The following is a 20,671-nucleotide window of genomic DNA, read 5'->3' as shown; positions in this document are numbered from 1 at the left end:
AAAGGCTGTACTTACCGTTGCTTAGGAAATCGGCGATTATCGGCTGGAATCACCGGTGAGGCGAAGGTTTAGTCGATCGGCGATAATGGCGACGAAAAGGTCGAGAGAGAATTTTTTTTTTCGCGTCGATTTTTTGCAAACCACACACGATACCCTACAACTTTCTCTTCTCCGATAGCCAATAAAATGCACCACATCGCCAGTAAACCCCAGTCATACGGGCTCAAAAATATGACTCCAATCATACGGGTTCAAAGCATTTGGACCTGTTTAATTATTTTAAATCCAAAAAAAGGTCAGGTTCCACTTGTGAACCCCCATAAACCTCCTTTGGAGGTGCCCTAAATATAAAAAGCCGGTGAACAAAGGAAAAAAACAAAAAGCGTCTCTGACCTCTCCTCTCATTTTCCCACCTGATTTCTCTCTGTTTCTCAACTGCTTCTTCTTCTTCTTTTCTATTTCACACACACTAGTGTGATTTTTCATTTGTATTTTGGTAAATTGGTATATCAATGGTTGCTCAGGCCGTGAATTACTGGCTAACGGAGCATCCAACGATCGTTAACTTCCGTTGGAGCCCAACCCAATCATACGCCTCCACATGGTCTTTCCTCTTCACCGCCGTCTCATCCTACGTCATCGCCGCCGTCACTCTCCACCTCCTTCTCGCAATCCTCCCAATCCGATCCCGTCGCGGCCTCTCCCTCGGCCCAATCCCGGCCCTACACAGCTTAACCATGGCTTTCATCTCCGCCGTCATCTTCGTCGGTATCCTCTTCTCCGCCGCCGCTGAGATCCGCGACACGCGCTGGCTATGGCGACGCACGCGCACGACGGCTCTCCAGTGGTTCCTCTGTTTTCCCGTCGGCACACGCGCTTCTGGGCGCGTGTTCTTCTGGTCTTACGCGTTTTACCTCTCCCGATTCCTTCACTTGTTCCGTACCTTCTTCTCCGTGATACGTCGTCGTAAGCTCAGCTTCTTCCAGCTCATCAACCAGTCTTCTCTCCTCTGTATCTCCTTCCTCTGGCTCGAGTTTTCCCAATCCTTCCAGGTAATTAACCGGTTCGACGGTTTAACACGCATTAAACCGGAATCAGTTACCGAAATTTCTAAATTAGACCGTCCGTGTTTTTTTTTGGTTGGTTCTGCAGGTTGTGGCGATACTGTTGACGACCGTTTCATACGCCGTCGTGTACGGTTACAGATTTTGGACGGCGATTGGGTTACGTGGCGCGTGTTTTCCGTTCGTCGTTAACTGTCAAGCCGTTTTGTTGGGGTGTTTAACGGTGTGCCACGTAGGCGTTCTCTACATCCACCTGGTCAAACGTGGCGGTTGTAACGGTATCGGAGCTTGGCTGTTTAACTCCGTTCTAAACGCCGTTATCTCATTGCTCTACTTGAAGTTTTATGTCAAGACGCGTTCATTGACAACAGCTAAGCCCACGTAAACTATCGTTTATGTGCATATATATTTTTTGTATTATTTGAAATGATAAAATATATTATCATCCGGAGAAGAATCTACTTCAGGGGAAAAAAATAAAAACTGGAGAAAGATTCATTTTTTCTGTTGTTTTATGATGATTACGGGAATGTATAGTATGAATGTAATTCCGTAATCGGAATCTGGTAAAGATTCAAGAACTTGGGATTAGGATTAGTTGTAGTTGCTCCGACCAGATATATTAATGAAATGAACATATAATAAAATATTTTTGTTTGTATTTCTTTCATTTTTTCAAGATTCGTCACTTTTCTCAGGTTGCAAGGAAACAAAAGTCGCTTTGGAATTGGATTCGTTTCTTTTTAACATCTAATCAACAAAAGAACAGATAAAGTTAAGTCAAAGAAATGCTTTTATCAACTTAGTTTCGTTATAATAACCTGAGAAAAGACAAAAAGTCGATCTGCACTATACAAATAACAACATATTTCAAGGTGCCGGACGTTATCAATCTCCGGCGTCCACTTGTTTCCGGTCAATAAGAACACCGTCGTCCCAAGTTTCAGAGTATCTGTAAAATAAATATAAGCCATCTAAAATTATGAGTAAAGATGCTAAGAAACTTGGGATTGCTTTTGTTCTAATTCAGATGCAGAGAAGAAGAGTTTTAAAGGGTCATCGACCTTGTTCCATCCACATCTATACAGAGGAACTGGCCTTGTCGCCATCCATCTTTGAAATGCCCAAAGAATATCTCACCGGACTTTGAATAGAACCTTCCTTCGCCGCTGGCTTTTCCCTTCCAGAAATTTGCAAACCATCGATCACCTTTATGGAAATAAAACCAGCCCTGCGAGAAGAATGAACAAGTTTTCTCTGTCTGATAAGAGATCTTTATGTCTACAGTCCTTTCTCAAACCTATATGATACATTGGGGAAGTAGGAATTTTACAGGGTTCACTAGCTTGAACAAGTCTTTAGGGACTTGGTGAAACTAAGCAGATTGTGCAAGTGCTCAATAAGCTAATCCATTTTCGAAAACAAAGTCTTTTTACCTTTCCGTGAATCAAATCTTCTCTCCATGTACCTTGGAACACGTCTCCATTCTTGAAGTAGAATGTTCCAAGACCAGATCTTTTACCGTTGTGCCACATTCCATCATATATGCTTCCATCTCCTAGTACCAAACGACCCTGCTGGGAAAATTCAGCCATTACCTTTAGGATCAAACATGATATAAGGATCCATAGATGAATCAGAGCCAACAGGGCGGGGATTACCTTTCCTTCGGGAAGGCCTCCTTGGCATCTTCCCTTGAACAGTCCTCCTCTGTACTGCATCTCTAGAATCGGACTCCATTTTTTTGATGAATCTCTTTCAGCTTCCTAAGTGAAGAAAGAATTAAGATGGAAAAAAACTCGTTCCACTAGTAAGTAGAGAAATGATTTTATATCTGAACCTCATAGACTGCCATTGCTACTTACCAGCATAGACGCTGCTCGAGCAGATAGATTTCTTTGCTTTGTAAAATCAGCATACTTCTCTGATAGCAAGGTCGATGCAGCATCAATAGAGTCTTTTGTCGAGCTACTAGGGTTGAAAAATGAATCATCTCTGGAATCCACCTTCCTGGAGAGTTGACTGGCGACACTGAGACTACTGTTCAGATTCTTTGAAGGCCTCACACCAACAGGAAGGTTGACAATACCCAGACTAAGCACTGTGGTGTCTCCAGAATCAGCTGGCCATTTTTGTTCAATCTGATATCCTGGATCCACACTCCAGTTAGCAATTGGCTCCCTCTGGATAGCACCGTAATCTACAAAAGATGGTTTTGCATTCACTTTTAGAATAGTTTACGCACAAGTAATGAAGCAACTCGACCAATACTACATAACAAAAAAAGAAAAGTTGTCTTCAAATTTTGTACCTTCTAAATTTTCATCTCCAAGATCCAGACGACTGTTTCTGGATGGTCCCCCCTCTTTTACTGGGTATTCATCATCACCATTCTCCGAAACTCCCAAGATGTCTTCATTGTCACTTTCAAATCCTTCAACGCTCTGACTGGGACTTTTTACATAAGTAGTGTCTGCTGAATCTTCCACTGCAACTGGCGCATCTCCAAGTCCACTATTTGTTTCGTTTTGGAGCTGTGAACGATATCTCTTGAAGATATTCAAAACAAAAGGAAAAAGACCAGAAAAAATGTTGCCTTTGCTGGAAGTTTCCTCTTCTGAACAACTGCGATGACATATGAGACTTGCATTAATGCTTGATAGTAAAAATAAAGTCTAAGTGGCCAAAACCATCATCGATTTAATCAAACATTAATGCTGAAACCATATACTTTTCTCTGTTGAGTTTCAGCTAGATATGGAACAATATGCATGAGCTTGAAACCGTGAGCGGACGCTCTCTAAACATAAATACCCCATCTTTTTGAAAAAAAATAAATAAATATCCCACCTTAGAATAAAAAAAGTTGTGACGAGGACTTTAGGCTCCAGATCAGGTTCATGAACAACAGATATTATGATATCTCCAGTGTACTCCATTGTCTGGCGAAAAGTACGGAGAATTGTTTTCACATCCTTCTTCTGAAGAGCTACCGAAGTAGCCACAATGCATATAATAGCGTTTAGATCCTGCATATTGGAAAGGGTTACATAAAAAGACTTGCTCCTTCCGGAAAACCTAATACACACAATCAAAACTTTCGAAATCCTTGCTCTTTCTGGAGAGTGATGACATCTGTGTAAACGGTTTGTTTATAGGGCACTATGTTTAAACATATTTCATCAATTATAAAAAAACCCATGTGTTAACAGTATTGTATTCACATTACTGTCAGACTAATCTTCTTCATCTTTTCTGGAATTGGAAAGCAAGAACTTAAGTAGTACGGATAAATATTCTACATAAATGCGCTATAAGAGATTTAAAGTACCTTTTTACCAGGGCGAAAGAAAGGGCAGTCGTATATAGCTCGTAAAATAGAAGTCTTAAGGTTGTCACCAACTCCAAAACCAACCTTTGCCTCTTTGTAGCTTTCTAGTATCTGGATATAAGAGAATTGAAGGATTCTATGAGATGGTTGAACCACTGTAATGTTAAATTGGAAAAAAAAAAAGACACTTTAATTCATAATTGGTAAATAATTTCCTGCATTGAGGGCTTGAATGTACGACGTTATTAAAAGAAGCTGGGTGACTATACCCTAAAGAAAAATGAAATCCCAAAACAAAAATTGAAAAGCAACTTACCGTTGTAACTTCTGAACCTTCGAGTTCTATAAGATCTTTATGCATCACGTCGATAAAGTTTCCATGCACCCCCTAGATATCATAAAACCATATATGAAAATTGACAACAACTTTCTGAGTATACTTTGAGAAAAAAAATTATGCTTACACTTATCAGAGCAGAGGCTGCATTTATTGCCATCGAAACAGCATTGTTTGCATTTTTCAGCGCCTCGTCCAAAGTTACCAAATCCTTCTGTAGTAAAATCTCTATGTCGATATCTAAAAATCCCAAATTGAAGTCAGTTCATGACCGGCAAAACCACTAGAACAAAGGGTAGCTTTTCTAATAAAAGTACCTATACAGAAACTAGTGTGTTGCTGCAGTTTCTTAGCTAATTCGTTAACCTGCACACAATTTGGGAAATTAGAAAAAAAAAAAAAAGAAAAAAAACTCCAACCAGAGACAGTATATGCCGTAGGATTTGTTTGTAGAGAGGGATTTCAATTAACGGACTGTTTCTAATTGTTATATGAGATAGTATATAATTAAAAAGGAAATCTTTAGAGGCAACACAAAAATACCTCTTCTAGACGCCTTCGCCCTTCAAAGCTGAAAGGCTTTAATAGCACAGCAACAGCTAAGCTACCCCTAGATCTTACTGCACTAAGAATATTGATAGCTTCAACCTGGTCAGAACCATATCCAGCACTAACCACCTGGTATGGGGAAAAGTTTAAGCAGAATCAGATGCACGACCAGTACCGTTCCACGAAAAGAAAATTTTAGGAAAAATTGAAAACTATTAGCATTTCATCAAGAGCCTATGCAATCTTAGGAAGCATGGTTGTTAATGATCAATTCCACACTCAGTATCTTGTTCAGTTATATAAAAAAGAAGCTAAAAGCCCTACAAGTAATATTACTATGTACATACATTGTGGCCACATGGAATTGCGAAGGCAAGAATATTTTGTGCAGCATAAAACAGAACACAAACAATGATAGGCAAGAAAAGTACAAACAAGGATGAAGGTCCTTGGACGTGATTGTATCAGCTCAATTGGATTCATGGTCTTGGAAACATTATCTGTAAATATGAAAATAGAGGTAATAGGTAAGAAAGATAGCATACCCGTATTTCCTTCTTGGAAAACTAGCTCAATATATGGTAAACTAGCACGAAATATGGTAAGACAGACATAACTATCCAACTAAAATGCACTCGTCAAATTTTGAAGCTCAAGAACATTTTCAAACACTTTGCTCCCCAACCTCTGGTTTCTATAAGATGCTAAATTTTTCAAAATTCTGATTTACAAGATAAAAATAGCGTATAGACCTTCGTGAGTAAGCCTCTGCTGTAAGACTAAATCTCCAGAGCTAATACTCCTGAAAAAGGGAGAATTGCCAGTTAAAATTGGTAAATTTCATGAGTATACACAATATACTACATCCAATGAAGCCATAAAAGCTTCATAATTACGAAGCTGCAAACTTTATGAGTGTAAAAAATGTACTAGGAAAGCTGGTAACGAGAAGCCATTCGATTTGGAATGTTAGGCTAAAACAAAGTATGATTCTTTTTTCCCACTTAGATACCTAAACAGAAAGGGAGCTTCAAATGCACAGTAGGTGAAACAGAATCATTAGACGAAGAGGGATCGAACATATACCAAAATCGGAGAGGAAGAGAAGGAAAAGGAGAATCCAAACAGGAATCTATGATAGACTCCTTGCGACTACCGATAACAACGACCTCAATGAACTCAGACCCATCATCTCTCTCGCACGGCGTCTCCATCGGAGTCGAATCTCTCACCAAGCACATCACGCAAATCCGACGCGCCTTTCGAGCGGTGCATTTCAATCGAGACGCAGCACCAACGGAAACTCCAAGGGAAGAAAATGGAATGCCAAAAGCAGGAATGAGAGCTAAACGAGAGAACAATGGTACTCGGAGAGTGGAGAAAACGGGAAGCTCCATAGAAACCGGCCTTGCTCCTACGGAATTACTTAGAATAGACAAGAAAATCAAGTCATATAAAATCGATGATAGAAGAGATTTTCGGACAAGGTAGAAGATCGGAGCAGAGCATGTCTGAAGTTCTCCCGATAATTCTTAAGGAGAGAAGCAGAGGCGACGAAGGAAGAAAATATCCGCCGGTACCGTGAATTGGTTAATTGTGCGTGAATCCTCAGATTTTACTACTAATTTCTGATTTAACACCATGTTATAATTTGTGAAAATATACCCCTATTACTGTATGTTGACGAATGGATGGCGAATATTACTTGTGAACCGATTAATCACATCCTCATATTTGGTCAACTATCACTTTTAAGTTTTAATAGAGTCTACTTTTGGTCAATGATATCTTGCAATCAAATATTTTTCAAATGATTATACAAATAAAAAAGAAACTATCTTGAGGTCGGAGGTCCAATGTATTTAGGAAAGAAACGATTCTTTATTAACCACTAGAGAACACATAAAAAAATACTTATCGTTTCCCCAAAAAAAAAAGAAGAACTAGACACGATTTTTTCTTCAGTCAAAACATGAAGTTATATGTTGTGTTTGCCAATGCATGTATTTCTAAGCAACCCGTTAATTTTGATATTAGATGAAAACGAGCCTTATTTTCTCCATAAAATAATGAAAAGCATGTGATCTCCATATACACTTATAAGGAAAAAAATCTTAGATCCACATAATATAGATCCAGTTCTATAAGAAAGATAATCTTAATGAAATAAATTATGAAAAAGGTGTGATTCTTTCTTTTATCTTTTTTTGGTACAACTAATATATTAAGTGAGAAAAATATGGTTTTTAGAGTTTGCTTCACGTTTGAGTTTCATTCAAAGTGTAACAACGCCAGGAGAATTTTATCGGGTCGCAAGTGTCAGCTTTCAGGGATTTGTCTTCGCGGCGGCTTTGACCTTTTTCATATTCCGCCAATCAGATTGCTGAAGTACGATACACCCTACCGTCTCTGATTACTTTCACCGTCACCTTTTGGATCCGACCCGGAACGGATCCTTCTCAGAAACTTACATTACGTTGAGATTCGCATTCCTCTGTTCCATATAACGTTTATCCTCTTCCTCCTCACCAACTGCTCCTTGTAGATTCTCCAGGTACTTTATTCGCTCTTTTATTCTTCTTCTTCTTCGTCGTCTTCCTCGTGCTCTCTCCGTAGAATTTTGTTTTGTTGCTTTTTTTTTTCAGGGGGGTTTCCTTTATATCGAGATACGTGAGAAGTGTTTCTCTAGCCCTGTCTCTGATCTTTACATCACGTGGGATCTGATTTTTAGTTGCGGTATTCACAAGTCTTTCCCAATTTGGGGATTTTTTTCCCGTGATTTCTGCTTGTTTGTTTTTCCCAATACTGATGATAATATAGTCAATTGAATTCGCTTGTAAACTACCAAGTATGTCGAAAAGAAACCCATTCTTGTTCATCATTAACAATTGATTATTAGAAGAGAGTATTTAATCTTCCTGAGATTCTCGGATTTGCATTTTCTTTTTCTTTTTGTATTTTACATATAAAGTTAGAAACTTTGGGTTGATATATCTTGATTATGATCTTTATATCTTCTGGGTCGTTGCTAGATGTATTGTTTCGGTCTAAACTCTGCATATGATCGTTTAAAGTGATGTTGTAGGATCTCAGCGGCTTAGAATTAACATAGTGGCTGTACTAAATTGCATTCATAGAGGCTCTTGCATTAGTTTCTAGTCTCTTGTATGCAAGTGAGGAGCTTTAGGTGGCACTGAGTCATTTTTTGAATCTCATTGATGCAGTTTGTCTTTGACTTTGAGGTTTATCTGGAAAGAATGGAAGTTTGCGGGGACCTGAATTCTGATAACTTAAAGAACCGCCCTTTGACTCCGCTTAGGATTCTGAGGGGTATCATCATCTTACTGGTTTACCTGTCTACTGCTTTTATGTTCCTCATCTACTTTGCACCAGTATTTGCTCTTGGTCTACGGCTTCTGAGTGTGCACCAATCTAGGAAAGTTATATCGTTCATCTTTGGTCACTGGTTAGCTCTGTGGCCTTATCTGTTTGAAACGGTTAACGGGACAACCGTGGTGTTCTCTGGAGACAGCATCCCAGTGGAGAAACGTGTTTTGCTAATCGCAAATCACAGGACTGAAGTGGATTGGATGTATCTGTGGAATATAGCCTTGAGGAAAGGGTGTCTTGGCTACATCAAATACGTGCTCAAGAGCAGCTTGATGAGATTACCTATCTTTGGATGGGGGTTTCATATTCTAGAGTTTATCCCAGTGGAGAGGAAGCGAGAGGTGGACGAACCTGTTATGCTTGAAATGCTTTCAACTTTTAAGGATCCTCGAGAACCCTTGTGGCTTGCTCTATTCCCAGAGGGAACCGATTTCACGTACTATATGTTCCCTTGTCTGATTTTACATATAACCTACATTATGAACGAGTTTCAAAATATATATATACATAAGCTAATTCTTAGTCAATCTGTATTGCTTAAGATAATTTTCAGTTTCTACTTTGTTAGGACATTTAACACCATTGAGCATGTGTCTTGCATATATGATAAACCAGCCACCCTCATCTCAGGAATTGCCTGCTAAGTAGTAAAGCATGAATGTGTGAAATCTTAAACTATCTTCTTTCATAGTTCCTTATTTTGATATGCAGTGAAGAGAAATGCAAGAGAAGCCAAGAGTTTGCAAAGGAAGCTGGTCTTCCGGCATTATCAAATGTACTTCTACCAAAAACAAGGGGTTTTGGCGTTTGCTTAGAAGCTCTACATAACTCTTTGGATGCTGGTATGGTCTACGAAACTCTGATGAAAATGTTCACGTATGTTCACTTTTATATAGTAGTATCTCACGCCACATGGCCTGCATATTTTCTATTTGTCCAAGGACCCAATGTTGGGAGCTCATGACCACAACTACCCTGAACTATATATGCATTTTCATTTATTGAACCCAAAATTCCTCAGTTCTTACGTTATCTTCTTGAAATGCAGTATATGATTTGACCATCGCATATAAGCCTCGCTGCCCATCTTTCATGGACAATGTATTCGGGACTGATCCTTCAGAAGTCCATATCCACGTTCGGCGAGTTCCACTAAATGAGATTCCAGCAAACGAGGCAGAATCATCAGCTTGGTTAATGGATTCATATCAGTTGAAGGACAAACTGCTCTCCGATTTCAGTGCTCAAGGGCAGTTCCCAAATCAAAGACCAGAAGAAGAACTCTCTATTCTCAAGTGCATTGCAACTTTTTCAGTGGTAATATCTTTGACAGCACTATTCATTTATCTGACCTTGTATACACATAGCAGTTTCAAAGTATATGTTGGTCTAAGTTTCACATACTTATCTTTTGCTACTTATTACAAGTTCCGACCCTCGCCATCTATTGGCTGTTGTAGAGGAGATTCTAGTAAAGAAGCAAAAACTCATTAACTCTGTTGTACATACAATTTTTTTTTTTTTTTTGCGTACAAAGAAATAATATCAAGGATTTACAGGCAGAAAAGATTATTGGGCTGCCTTTTTTTTAATTCATTTGACTCTTATCTTAATTGCATTTTGGCTAAGTCAAGCTGTTTGTGTCTTGCAAACTCCACTGTTAAGATTTCGCCTTTTCAAACTGTACATCGAGTAACAAAACATTTGTAACTGTGAAACTAAAATTTGTGTTCATTGAGTTAGAAACAACATGTCATTAGCAAAGTTGTTCTATATGACATGTGATTTAGTCGGTAAATGAAGTTTCGATCTGAACAAAAACTTTCTCGGTGATGGAAGAAGCAGAGAACACACTTAGTCCCCCAAAAGGATGTTCTTACCTTCTTTAACTGCTACATTGGATCAGTCTTTCAGATCGAGCATACCATGTCCTCTTTTCTTTACATGCCTTCTTATCTGAGTAGTTGAAAGTAAGATAGAACCAACTTTGAACTTTCTCTACCTTTGTGGTTGGGTAAGACTTTAGAGACCCAAAACAAAACAATGTCTATAGATACATTTTGATTGTCAGAGTTCATTAAACCCACTTGAAGAAGCATAAAATGTTTGAAACCGTGAGGGCAATGCAAGTCTTGAGTTAAGGAGACTAATGTAACATTGACCCATTAATGAAAGGGCCCTAAGCGATGTATAAGTTCAAGGAAACCCATCGTCACGGCAGGTTTTACTTAGCCAAATAATATTTTCGCCCACACAAAGTTGGTTCAGTTAAAGAACTTGACTGCTAAGTCACGGCAGGTTTTACTAGTAAGCCAATTACTCTTTTATCAAACACAAAGTTGATTTTAAGTCATCAACTTGATTCTTGGTTTTAAGTCATCAACTTGTCTCTGAGTCTAAGTCTAAGTCAGTCTTCTCGACCCATTCCCCTGTACTACCTTGATGGGATGTGCCCCCCTCCCACTAGTTCTGGGTCTTTGATGCTATTTCACCATTATTGAATCCGTAACAATGACCCACAATGGTTTTATTTTAACCGTCAAACCAATAATGTCTCCTTTTCTTAAAACATCTAAGCTCAGTCTATTAATTTGTACAAGGATGATAAAGAAAGTTAATTAGCCATTTCGACGGTATTGAAAAGCATGAGCTTTCATTAACATCAGTTATGCAGCATTGTTTCTTCCTCGATTAAGATGTCCCAAAGATGCACTTGGGGAGATTTACCTTATAGGTTACTCTCAAGTCACAAAGCACGCTGCCAAGTTTTTGCATCTCTTCTCCGTTGTTAGATTTGCTAGTTTCAAATTCTCTCCTTCGAACCAAAGCACATTGTATTTTTTGTGCCCCTACAACATGAAGAACATGAAATAAGTTGTAAACTGTAAGCTCCAAGATTTTAACACGAAGCTTCAGTGTAACACAAGGAAACTGTTACGCAAGAAGAATTGTATCCGTCAAGGATAGCATGGCGTAATCAATGGAGTACGAAGACTTGACCATTGAGATATCAAGTCTTTATCAAAAACATATGAAAAAAATACGATGAAAGAAAAGCATATCTTGACAAATGACAACTTAAAAAAAGTTTGGCAATATATATTGAAAGAGTGGTCTCAGAAGTAGGTTAGCCGTTTACGAAGTGTGAATCAAGAAGCTAAGCAGAATTAGATTCTTGGTGAGTGATTACACAACTATTATTGCATAAATGAAAATTTGGTAAATTAAGAATTGCACAGTGTTGCCTCATTATAATATGATGTAAGTCTGATTAAAAAAAAATCTGCAAATTGTTTATACTATTTCTAATAAAAACAAATTTTATTAGTTAAGCAAGTTGATTAAAATAAAAATAAAAATATGAACTTGTTTCTAAGTCATACTTATTGACCCACTTCCCGCCTTCTCGGTTCTACTTTGATGGAATGTGCCCCTTCTTCCTCCTCCACTTGTTAGGATTTTTTTTGGATGGAGACGAAGTTTGATGCTATTTCATCATTATTGACTACAAAGAAAAAAATTGCAGTCACACAGATTTTACTTTATTTTGTATTGTAAATAATATGTTTTTAGAAAGTCTATTCAACTATCAATTTTCTTATGTATTTTATGTATTCAATGTATCATCATAATCGCGAATCACAACAAAACATGTCTATTTGGATCTTATATTCAAGGATCACAATTAAACTCATTTATCCGGAACCCTTACTCGCTGATCACAATTAAATACACTATACCGATCCCATACTCTCATATCACAGTAAAAACACATATATTTGTTATCCGAATCATACGCCAGGATCACATCAAATAACATTTCATGAGCCCTAATATTTCAGTGTGCATCAGCCATGCTATATCAAAACCGAGTCTTAAGGTTAGGACCCCTTGAGTTTATAGCAATTGTTTTTCTATATTTTTTTAGATAGCAAGTAAATTACGGTTTACGGAAGAGAAAAACCAAGACAAATAAAATTCACTTCGCTTAAAGAAAAGAGAGAGTTTCAGATTTAACCCATATTTCAAAGTCAAACACAAAACTAATTTCTTTTTTTTCTTTCTCCAACTTTTGCCATTTTCTCACAATTTTATCCTTCCCACTTATACTATTAACGAAAATACCATTATACATCTAATAATTCGATTTTTCTTTAATTGGCTAAAGTCTTCTTGGACCTTCTAAAGACTTTTTAATTACGAGAATGCCATCGTCTTCAATACCTTCAACCACCATGAACAACCATGAAAATGGAATAAATGCTTATCAACCAATTTTAAAGCTGTAATAAATAAATATTTAAGCTCATTCACTCATAACCTTCCTCATTCTTTCATAATTTCTTCTCCAAAACATCTGGGCTAAGTTACAATGCCAAAAGTCATGCATTTTCGGTGATTTCTGGTTACTTTGCTTATTTTTGGTGATATTCTGAGTTCTGGGTGCTTAAAAGAACTGTAGCCGAGCTCAATTTTGTAAAAGGTAATCGTCGCACTTCAGTTTCTCCATATTTCAGTTTTCATATCGCGAAAGTAGACTTCTCGTGAAGTATTGTGAAGTCTACTAGTCAACATAAGGTTATTTTTGCAATTGACTTTTTAAAAGTAGACTTCGTTAAACTTCACGAGAAGTCTACTCGACATCCTTTGAAAACAAAAAAAAACTTAGTAGACTTCATTTGAAGGTTCAAGAAGTCTACTAAAGAAAAGAGGTTATTTTTGTAGTTGACCGTATTTTGACTTTTTGATTTAGACTTCCGTATGAAGTCTACTGCTTACGACTGCATACGAAGTCTACTTTAAAGTTACTTTTGTAGTTTGACCAAAAATGTATAGATCATTTTAGTGTTTGACTTCTGTTTTTCAAAAATCAAAAAATTTAAAAAATCCCAAAAAACTTCAGTAGACTTCCCGAAGAAGTCTACACTTCAGTAGACTTCTTTATGAAGTCTACTTTTTGTGTTCGGTCAAACTTGGAAGGAATCTTTTTTTGAGTAGACTTCATCGTGAAGTCTACTAAAAAAATTCAATTGCAAAAATAACCTATTTTGTTCCGTAGACTTCTATTTAAAAAGTAGACTTCAAAAGTAGACTGCCAGAGAAGTCTACTCTTACATGAAGTCTACAATAGAAGTCTACTATGTTAGTCAACGCATTGGTCAATTGCTAAAGTAACCTTTTTTGCCTAAAGTCTACTCTTGAAGTCTACTGAAGGAAAAGTCAACAGATTGGTCAATTGCAAAAATGACATTTTTTAAAGTAGACTTCATTAGTAGACTTCTCGATGAAAAAGTAGACTTCTCCTCCAGTCTACAATTGAAGTCTACTATAGAAGTCTACTTTCCTATGTTTTTTTTAAAACGCGTTTTAAGCAAATGTATAAACTATTTTTCAAATTTTTTGGTTCAGAACTGCTTCTTAGTAAGTGATTGAACTACCCATTGAATTTTATTTCATTTCATTGGATATTTATTGTTGAATAGTTTCGATTTTTTAGGTACTTAGCTTATCAAAGTAGACTTCTCCTCCAGTCTACATGCGAAGTCTGCTTTAGAAGTCTACTTTTGACGTTTTTTTTTAAAACGCGTTTTAAGAAAATTTATAAACTATTTTTCAAATTTTTTTTGTTTAGAATTGCTTCTTAGTAAGTGATTGAACTACCCAGTGAATTTTATTTCATTTCATTGGATATTTATTGTTGAATCAGAAGTTTCGATTTTTTAGGTACTTAGTTTATCAAAGTAGACTTCGTCGTGTAGTCTACTAATGTTCTTTTATGTGGCTTTAGATATAAGTGTTGTCTTAGGTGATAAAAATACATAACATGACCAATACACTTATGCTCATTACAAATGATGACCAATAGATACCATTACACATTGTATCTTTAGAAAATTTATTGAAATGGTGGATAAAAAGTCTGAGTTGGTGGTGTTAACTTAGAAGAAGCAATAGAACTCTTTTGATGAATTTTTTTTTGTTAAAACAGAATTCTGTAAAATCTTTATTTTTTGTTGTTTACATCAGAATTTTAAAAGAGTGTTAACAACATTTTACCATAGATCACAAATTAACTATACAAAGTAGTTTTTTTTATTACAAGATCTGATGGAACAGAGTTTAGTCAACCAATGAGATATAATTTCTTACACCAGTAGACAATAAAACTTTTTTAAAATCTACTACATATTTTCCCATAGATCCCCATTAGTCCACACCGCCTCCACGCGTGGTACTCGGAGTAAGCCACGGGATCATCAGCGAGCAGCTTCACATACGCTGCTAATTCCTCTTGAAATCCCTCATCAACCTCTTCCCAAAATCGAATCCCGCTGCTCAATCACTCATCAACACAAAAGATCAAAACAAAATTAATCAAATGAAATTAGATATCTTGAAATGTAATCATTATCAATTGCTGGAATTAAGAAAATAGTATGAAAGGGTACAAACCACAAAAATTGGGAAAAACGCGCCCAAATCAGATCTCTATAATACACAAGTAAACACCACTTTGTCCACTCCAATCCGTCGATTTCAATAGAATTCTAGAGGATCATGCAGATTATAAGGAGAAAAAAAAAACGGAACTAAGGATGATTAAGCAGAATCAAAACATACCGCGGTTTCTCCTTCGGATTCCATCACTTACTTTCTTCCAACACCGAAACGTCGGGATACTTCAAAACTGCTCGGAATAATTGAAAACAAGAGAAATGCGATTAGATCTGACGAAATCAAAGTAAGAGAAGTCAAATCTGAGAAGAAGAGGAAATGGAGAACGAGCTGATGAGTTAAAAGCTACCATGAGATCTATAGATGGAGTCGGGATGTGACTCTTCAGATCTCTCTGAATCTGGAGCCCTGAATCTGCGATTCTTCTCTCAAAGTGAAATATATGTATTGAATGTAAGTAAGGACTATTCGAATCTTTAGATGGCTTTAGGGATCTGTAGAGAGAAGAAAGAAAGAAAGAAAGAGAGAGGGAGACTGAAAGAAAGGGGATACCTCAGATTTCCCGAAAGATAGCAACTTTATGAGCAGGGTTAAGAAAGTAGAGAAATTTCCAGATCGCCGAGGACGTCTTCATTACTGGGAAGAAGATGCTTATCAAAGAGAGAGAAAGAGAGAGAAGAAGGACACCAGATCTCTGAACTTCAAAAACAATGGTGAGAGAGGGGATGTAGGCTAGAGGAAAGCGTCGTATAGTTTTTTTTGGATAAAACATTTTTATCAGAATTCGCTGATTTATATAGTAAGATAAAAATTTTGGTTAAAATAACTATTTTTTTGTTTAATTTTGGTTTAATTTCGGTTAGGTTTATTTATTCGGTTTAGTAGACTTCAATATAGAAGTCTACAAATTTTAAAACATAAATAATATATTTTCTTCTTCTTAATTTAAAAACAAAAATTTTCATTTATCAATATGAAAAAATAATTTATGTACATTTGGGTTACAATTACGGAATTTATGAATATAATTTTGATACCAAAATAATTTTTTAAAAATTTTTAAATTAAATTTTCTGATTTAATTACTTAGTAGACTTCATTTTGATAAACGAAGTCTACTATTAGACTTCTTTCTCTTTTTAGTAGACTTCGTCAGGGAGAAAACGGTAATTAGGACATTCGTTTTTTGTTTACTCATACAGGATTAAATGGTCTTTTCACTACCTCTGTAGGTTATATCTACCAAATGTTTTTTCAGGGATCTACTTTTGTGTTTAAAATATTTTTAGCAAAAACCCCAAAAAAAAATGAGCTAAGAGTCATCAGGAATATTTTATATTTGTATTTACTTTTTTAACTTTTTTGTTCCCCCTTTCTTTCATCTACAAATATTAACAAAGAAAACCAAAAAACATAGAAAATTTTGACACTACGTCGTACGTCACTAGAGTCTAGAGATGACGAAAACATAAACAACGTCACTACCTCTATTCGAACCTGCACTTATAAATAGGGATCGGTGTGCCTCTGATATTCATCATCCACATCACAAACACAAAACAACCACAAAACTCAAAATCCAAAAAATGGCTAATTTCTCCAGTTTTCACGTTCTCTTATTCGTGTTCATCACAAGTAACTACAAACATACTACTCTCTTTGATCTTTCTCCTTTCGCTATTAGATTCTACATTTTCTCCTCTATTTAGAAAATATGATAATTCAGATACTGTTTCTTGATCTTCCTGATTGATGATTTCGTTAGTTTTTTTTTCACAACATATTGCACAACAATTTTCAAAATTGTTTTCTTGTTTCTTTGTTTTTTTCTGATGAATCTGGTCTGTGTTTTGAAATGGCAGGCGGCGTTGCTGTTTCCGCCACCGTCTTCACTTTGGAGAATCTTTGCCCTTACACCGTCTGGCCCGGAATTCTCACCGGAAACGGAGGAAAAGCCCTCGGCGACGGCGGATTGGAATTAGCTACAGACGCTTCCGTACAGCTCACGGCACCTCCGGGATGGACAGGCCGGTTCTGGGCTCGTACCGGCTGCAAGTTCGACTCAACCGGACACGGTATATGCGTCACCGGAGACTGCGGCGGCGTCCTAAAATGTGCCGGCGCCGGTGGAGTTCCACCGGTCACTCTGGCTGAATTCACCGTTGGAGGCAAAGATTTCTACGACGTGAGCCTCGTCGACGGTTACAACGTGAAGATGGGGATAAAACCTCAGGGAGGATCCGGAGATTGCAGATACGCAGGCTGCGTCGCCGACCTAAACGCGATTTGCCCTGAAGAGCTTCGTGTCAAGGATCAGCAGAACAATGTGGCGGCGTGCAAGAGCGCATGCGCGGCGTTTAACAAGGAGGAGTATTGCTGCAGCGGAGCTCATTCGACGCCGGAGACTTGTGCTCCGACGAATTACTCGATGACGTTCAAGAAAGCTTGCCCTAGCGCATATAGCTACGCTTATGACGACGCAACAAGCACCTTCACTTGTTCTGGTGCTAGCTACTTGATCACTTTCTGCCCCACCACTTCTTAATTATAACCGGAGATCCGATCTCCGGTTTAAGATTCGGGCCGGGTTTCTATCTCCGCGTTTTGTTTGCTTGCTATGTACGGAAAGATGAATATCTTCTTCCACTTTTATGATTTTCCTCAAGTATTCAGTTGTTGTTACAACTCAGCTGATGATTTGAATAAAATAATTAATATCAAGAATATATTACATGTGTGAGCTGCCGTTTTCACTGTTAATTGCTGATGTTCTCTTATAAACTCACATATTCATTTGACTTGTGTCTTAATCGCATTTAGGTTGTGTCAAGCTGTTTGTGGCAAAAATCACAATAATACACACATCTATTACATATCTATCCGGGTCGACTCTAGGATCACATGTCATATCAGATCTCATGAACTAATCTTGGCCAAATAAGCATTGGCTTGGTGTTCACGTAAACTAGTCTGGTCTTCATGCAATCTTGGTGATCTTTTCATTGTGATGCCTTCCCAATTAGTTCAGAATATAGTTTAGGCTATCAGAAGGTATCGGCTAGATATGGATTGATAAGGCGGTATCCTAATGGTCTGGTGTGGTCTAATTTTGACAGTCAAAGTATTCTGGATTTCTTTGGCCTTTACTAAAACGTTCTTCAACGTTTGAAGCTTGAATTGGTACGTAGTGTCCTCCATTTAGTGCTTTCCGGGTCCGCGTAAATTTTCTTCCAGACCTCAAGTTGGTCTCAGCTACTCAGCTTGATTGGTTTCTTTTTTGGCTCTGTCGAGTTAATTTTCACTGCTAGGTTAAACTCCTCACCTATGTCAATGGTCTTTGAACAGGTCATCCAAGTCTCTTTTATATCCGGTAAATCACCTTGTCCTTGATCCGGTTCGATGTCTTCATCTCTCACGGTTTCCTCAAATTAATTTACTAGTAAACTTTTTTTAAAAACCACAAGAAAATTCCAGAGCTAAAGAAGCTGGGCTAACTGTCCGCACAAAGGTTTCAATCCCATTTAACATTTTTCTTTTTTCGTAAACTACAAATATTTATCAAGAAAACAGAAAAATTATGACTTATTAAATTGATAACACTACCTCTGACCAGTGAAGCAGCACTTATAAATAGAGGATCGATAACACTAACATTCATCATCACAAATTCACAAACATTATCATTCACATCACACAACCACAAAAACCCAATCCAAAAAATGGCGAATTTCTCCAGTGTTCAGATTCTCTTCTTCGTGTTCATCACAAGTAACAACAACCACACTCTGTTTTTGTTTTTTTGTTTTTTTGTTTTTTTTTTTTTCACTTATGTCTCATCTTTCTCGTTCCGCTATCTTATTTTACATTATCTCCTCTGTGTCTTCTAATTTTAAGGGATAATAATTCCAATACTGTTTCCTTAGCTCCCTTAGCTCAAAATCTCAGAAATGTTTTGTTTTTCTGTTTTTTTAAGAAGACTCTTTAACTTGGGCTATTCAGCTGCTCCGTTAGATCATATTTTCAGCAAAAGCTTAGCATCTCTGTTTTCTTCTCATGCCTTTTGCTTGTTCACAGCTATGAGCCTTAGGTTTTCCTCAAATTTATAGCAATTTTTGAAAAACCACTTATAGTAAATTCACAGAGCGAAAGAAGATGGACTAACAAAGATTTTATTCCCATTGAACATTATATTTTTCGTTGTAAACTACAAATTAACTGAGAAAAAAATTATGATTGATTAAGAATGATAACGCTACCTCGGACCAGGACTTGCAAATAGAGGATCGGCAACACTAAACTGTTACGATATGCTAAGATACCGTATATCGTATATATGAGAGATTAGGCAATTAGGTTATTATAAAAGGTGTATCTTTAAAGTCATTGAGATCGATAAAAAAGAAACCTTTTTACGTTCTAGGTCTCCGATCCAGTAAAAAATGACGAATTTCTCCAGTATTCATATTCTCTTCTTCGTGTTTATCACAAGTAACAACAGACACACTCTGTTTTAATTTCTTCTCTGTTTCACTTATGTCTCATCTTTTTCGCTTCGCTATCACATTTTTTTACATCACCTCCTCTGTTTCTCCTCTGTTTTGTTTCGCCTTTTTATTCCTTTCGGTTTTGTGAATTGAAATTGCAGGCGGCATTGCTGTTTCAGCCACCGTCTTCACTTTGGAGAACCTTTGCCCTTACACCGTCTGGCCCGGAATCCTCTCCGGCAACAGCAACACCCTCGGCGACGGCGGATTTCCCTTGACGCCTGGCGCTTCCGTACAGCTCACGTCTCCTCCGAGATGGTCAGGCCGGTTCTGGGCTCGTACCGGCTGCAACTTCGACTCCTCCGGCCGCGGTAACTGCGTCACCGGAGATTGCGGCGGAGTTTTAAAATGTATCGGCGGCGGAGTTCCTCCAGCCACTCTGGCCGAATTCACCGTCGGATCAGGCGAATCCGGCATGGATTTCTACGACGTGAGCCTCGTCGACGGTTACAATGTCCAGATGGGGATAAAACCTCAAGGAGGTTCCGGAGACTGCAAATACGCAGGCTGCGTCTCCGACATCAACGAGATTTGCCCTAGCGAGCTTCGGATCATGGATCCGAACAACAATGGAAGCGTGGCCGCGTGCAAGAGCGCCTGCGCGGCGTTTAATTCGCCGGAATTCTGCTGTACGGGAGCTCACTCGACGCCGATGACTTGTTCTCCGACGCAATACTCGGCGATGTTCAAGAACGCTTGCCCTAGCGCTTACAGCTACGCTTACGACGACGCAACAAGCACCTTCACTTGTTCTGGAGCTAGCTACTTGATCACTTTCTGCCCCACCACTTCTTAATTTAACCGGAGGAGCTCCGGTTTAGATTTGGGTCGGGTTACTCTCTCACGTTTCTTTTGCTTGTTACCTACGGAAAGATGAATATCTTCTTCCATTTCTTTTAATGATCTTTTCCAGTTTTCATTTGTTGCACTCATCTTATTTGCAATGTTGCATACAAAGAATTATATCAACAATATATATATATATATAGACATAAAGATT

At 37.8% G+C, this 20,671-nt stretch overlaps 5 protein-coding genes across 12 annotated transcripts; 4 read left to right on the top strand and 1 right to left on the bottom strand.

Annotated features, from left to right (window-relative positions):
• Window positions 1-379: 379 nt before the first annotated feature.
• On the top strand, window positions 380-1,675 carry LOC18008509 (elongation of fatty acids protein 3-like). Its single transcript, XM_006390301.2, has 2 exons — window positions 380-1,052; window positions 1,153-1,675. Exons 1-2 carry the CDS (start codon window positions 513-515, stop codon window positions 1,447-1,449), a joined length of 837 nt encoding a protein of 278 aa, XP_006390363.1. The 5' UTR covers window positions 380-512; the 3' UTR covers window positions 1,450-1,675.
• A 109-nt stretch (window positions 1,676-1,784) lies between these two features.
• LOC18009031 (protein ACCUMULATION AND REPLICATION OF CHLOROPLASTS 3) lies at window positions 1,785-6,850 on the bottom strand. 4 transcript variants are annotated; one of them, XM_024155251.1, is made up of 15 exons: window positions 6,368-6,850; window positions 6,034-6,083; window positions 5,717-5,781; window positions 5,276-5,410; window positions 5,050-5,098; window positions 4,860-4,972; window positions 4,712-4,783; window positions 4,396-4,506; window positions 3,915-4,093; window positions 3,376-3,689; window positions 2,930-3,264; window positions 2,726-2,830; window positions 2,501-2,641; window positions 2,129-2,295; window positions 1,785-2,016 (listed from the first exon to the last, which is right to left on the bottom strand). In XM_024155251.1, the coding sequence occupies exons 1-15, from the start codon at window positions 6,676-6,678 to the stop codon at window positions 1,953-1,955; spliced, it is 2,211 nt and encodes a 736-aa protein (XP_024011019.1). In that variant the 5' UTR covers window positions 6,679-6,850; the 3' UTR covers window positions 1,785-1,952. The 4 variants fall into 4 exon arrangements, 2 of the variants coding, with proteins under 2 accessions (XP_024011019.1, XP_006390362.1); XM_006390300.2 differs by having other exon boundaries at window positions 2,501-2,638; XR_002899513.1 differs by lacking the exon at window positions 1,785-2,016 and having other exon boundaries at window positions 2,277-2,295; window positions 2,501-2,638; window positions 2,726-2,826.
• Window positions 6,851-7,723: 873 nt separating this feature from the next.
• On the top strand, window positions 7,724-10,257 carry LOC18008399 (probable 1-acyl-sn-glycerol-3-phosphate acyltransferase 4). 4 transcript variants are annotated; one of them, XM_006390299.2, is made up of 5 exons: window positions 7,727-7,835; window positions 7,927-8,017; window positions 8,506-9,107; window positions 9,383-9,513; window positions 9,720-10,256. In XM_006390299.2, exons 3-5 carry the CDS (start codon window positions 8,539-8,541, stop codon window positions 10,163-10,165), a joined length of 1,146 nt encoding a protein of 381 aa, XP_006390361.1. In that variant the 5' UTR covers window positions 7,727-7,835; window positions 7,927-8,017; window positions 8,506-8,538; the 3' UTR covers window positions 10,166-10,256. The 4 variants fall into 4 exon arrangements, with proteins under 4 accessions (XP_024007662.1, XP_006390361.1, XP_024007667.1 ...); XM_024151894.1 differs by having other exon boundaries at window positions 7,724-7,835; window positions 7,927-9,107; window positions 9,720-10,257; XM_024151899.1 differs by lacking the exon at window positions 7,727-7,835 and having other exon boundaries at window positions 7,847-8,017.
• Window positions 10,258-16,623: 6,366 nt separating this feature from the next.
• LOC18008552 (pathogenesis-related protein 5) lies at window positions 16,624-17,867 on the top strand. The gene is made up of 2 exons (XM_006390297.2): window positions 16,624-16,762; window positions 16,990-17,867. The coding sequence occupies exons 1-2, from the start codon at window positions 16,714-16,716 to the stop codon at window positions 17,670-17,672; spliced, it is 732 nt and encodes a 243-aa protein (XP_006390359.1). The 5' UTR covers window positions 16,624-16,713; the 3' UTR covers window positions 17,673-17,867.
• A 979-nt stretch (window positions 17,868-18,846) lies between these two features.
• On the top strand, window positions 18,847-20,467 carry LOC18007902 (pathogenesis-related protein 5). 2 transcript variants are annotated; one of them, XM_006390296.2, is made up of 2 exons: window positions 18,847-18,895; window positions 19,773-20,467. In XM_006390296.2, exons 1-2 carry the CDS (start codon window positions 18,847-18,849, stop codon window positions 20,465-20,467), a joined length of 744 nt encoding a protein of 247 aa, XP_006390358.1. The 2 variants fall into 2 exon arrangements, with proteins under 2 accessions (XP_006390358.1, XP_024008528.1); XM_024152760.1 differs by lacking the exon at window positions 18,847-18,895 and adding an exon at window positions 19,567-19,615.
• The last annotated feature ends 204 nt before the right edge of the window (window positions 20,468-20,671 follow it).

The sequence above is a fragment of the Eutrema salsugineum genome, unplaced genomic scaffold (genome assembly GCF_000478725.1).
Source record: "Eutrema salsugineum unplaced genomic scaffold, Eutsalg1_0 scaffold_9, whole genome shotgun sequence".
NCBI lineage: Eukaryota > Viridiplantae > Streptophyta > Magnoliopsida > Brassicales > Brassicaceae > Eutrema > Eutrema salsugineum.
Note: the sequence above shows the minus strand (reverse complement) of the source record. Positions and strands in the feature narration are given on the sequence as shown.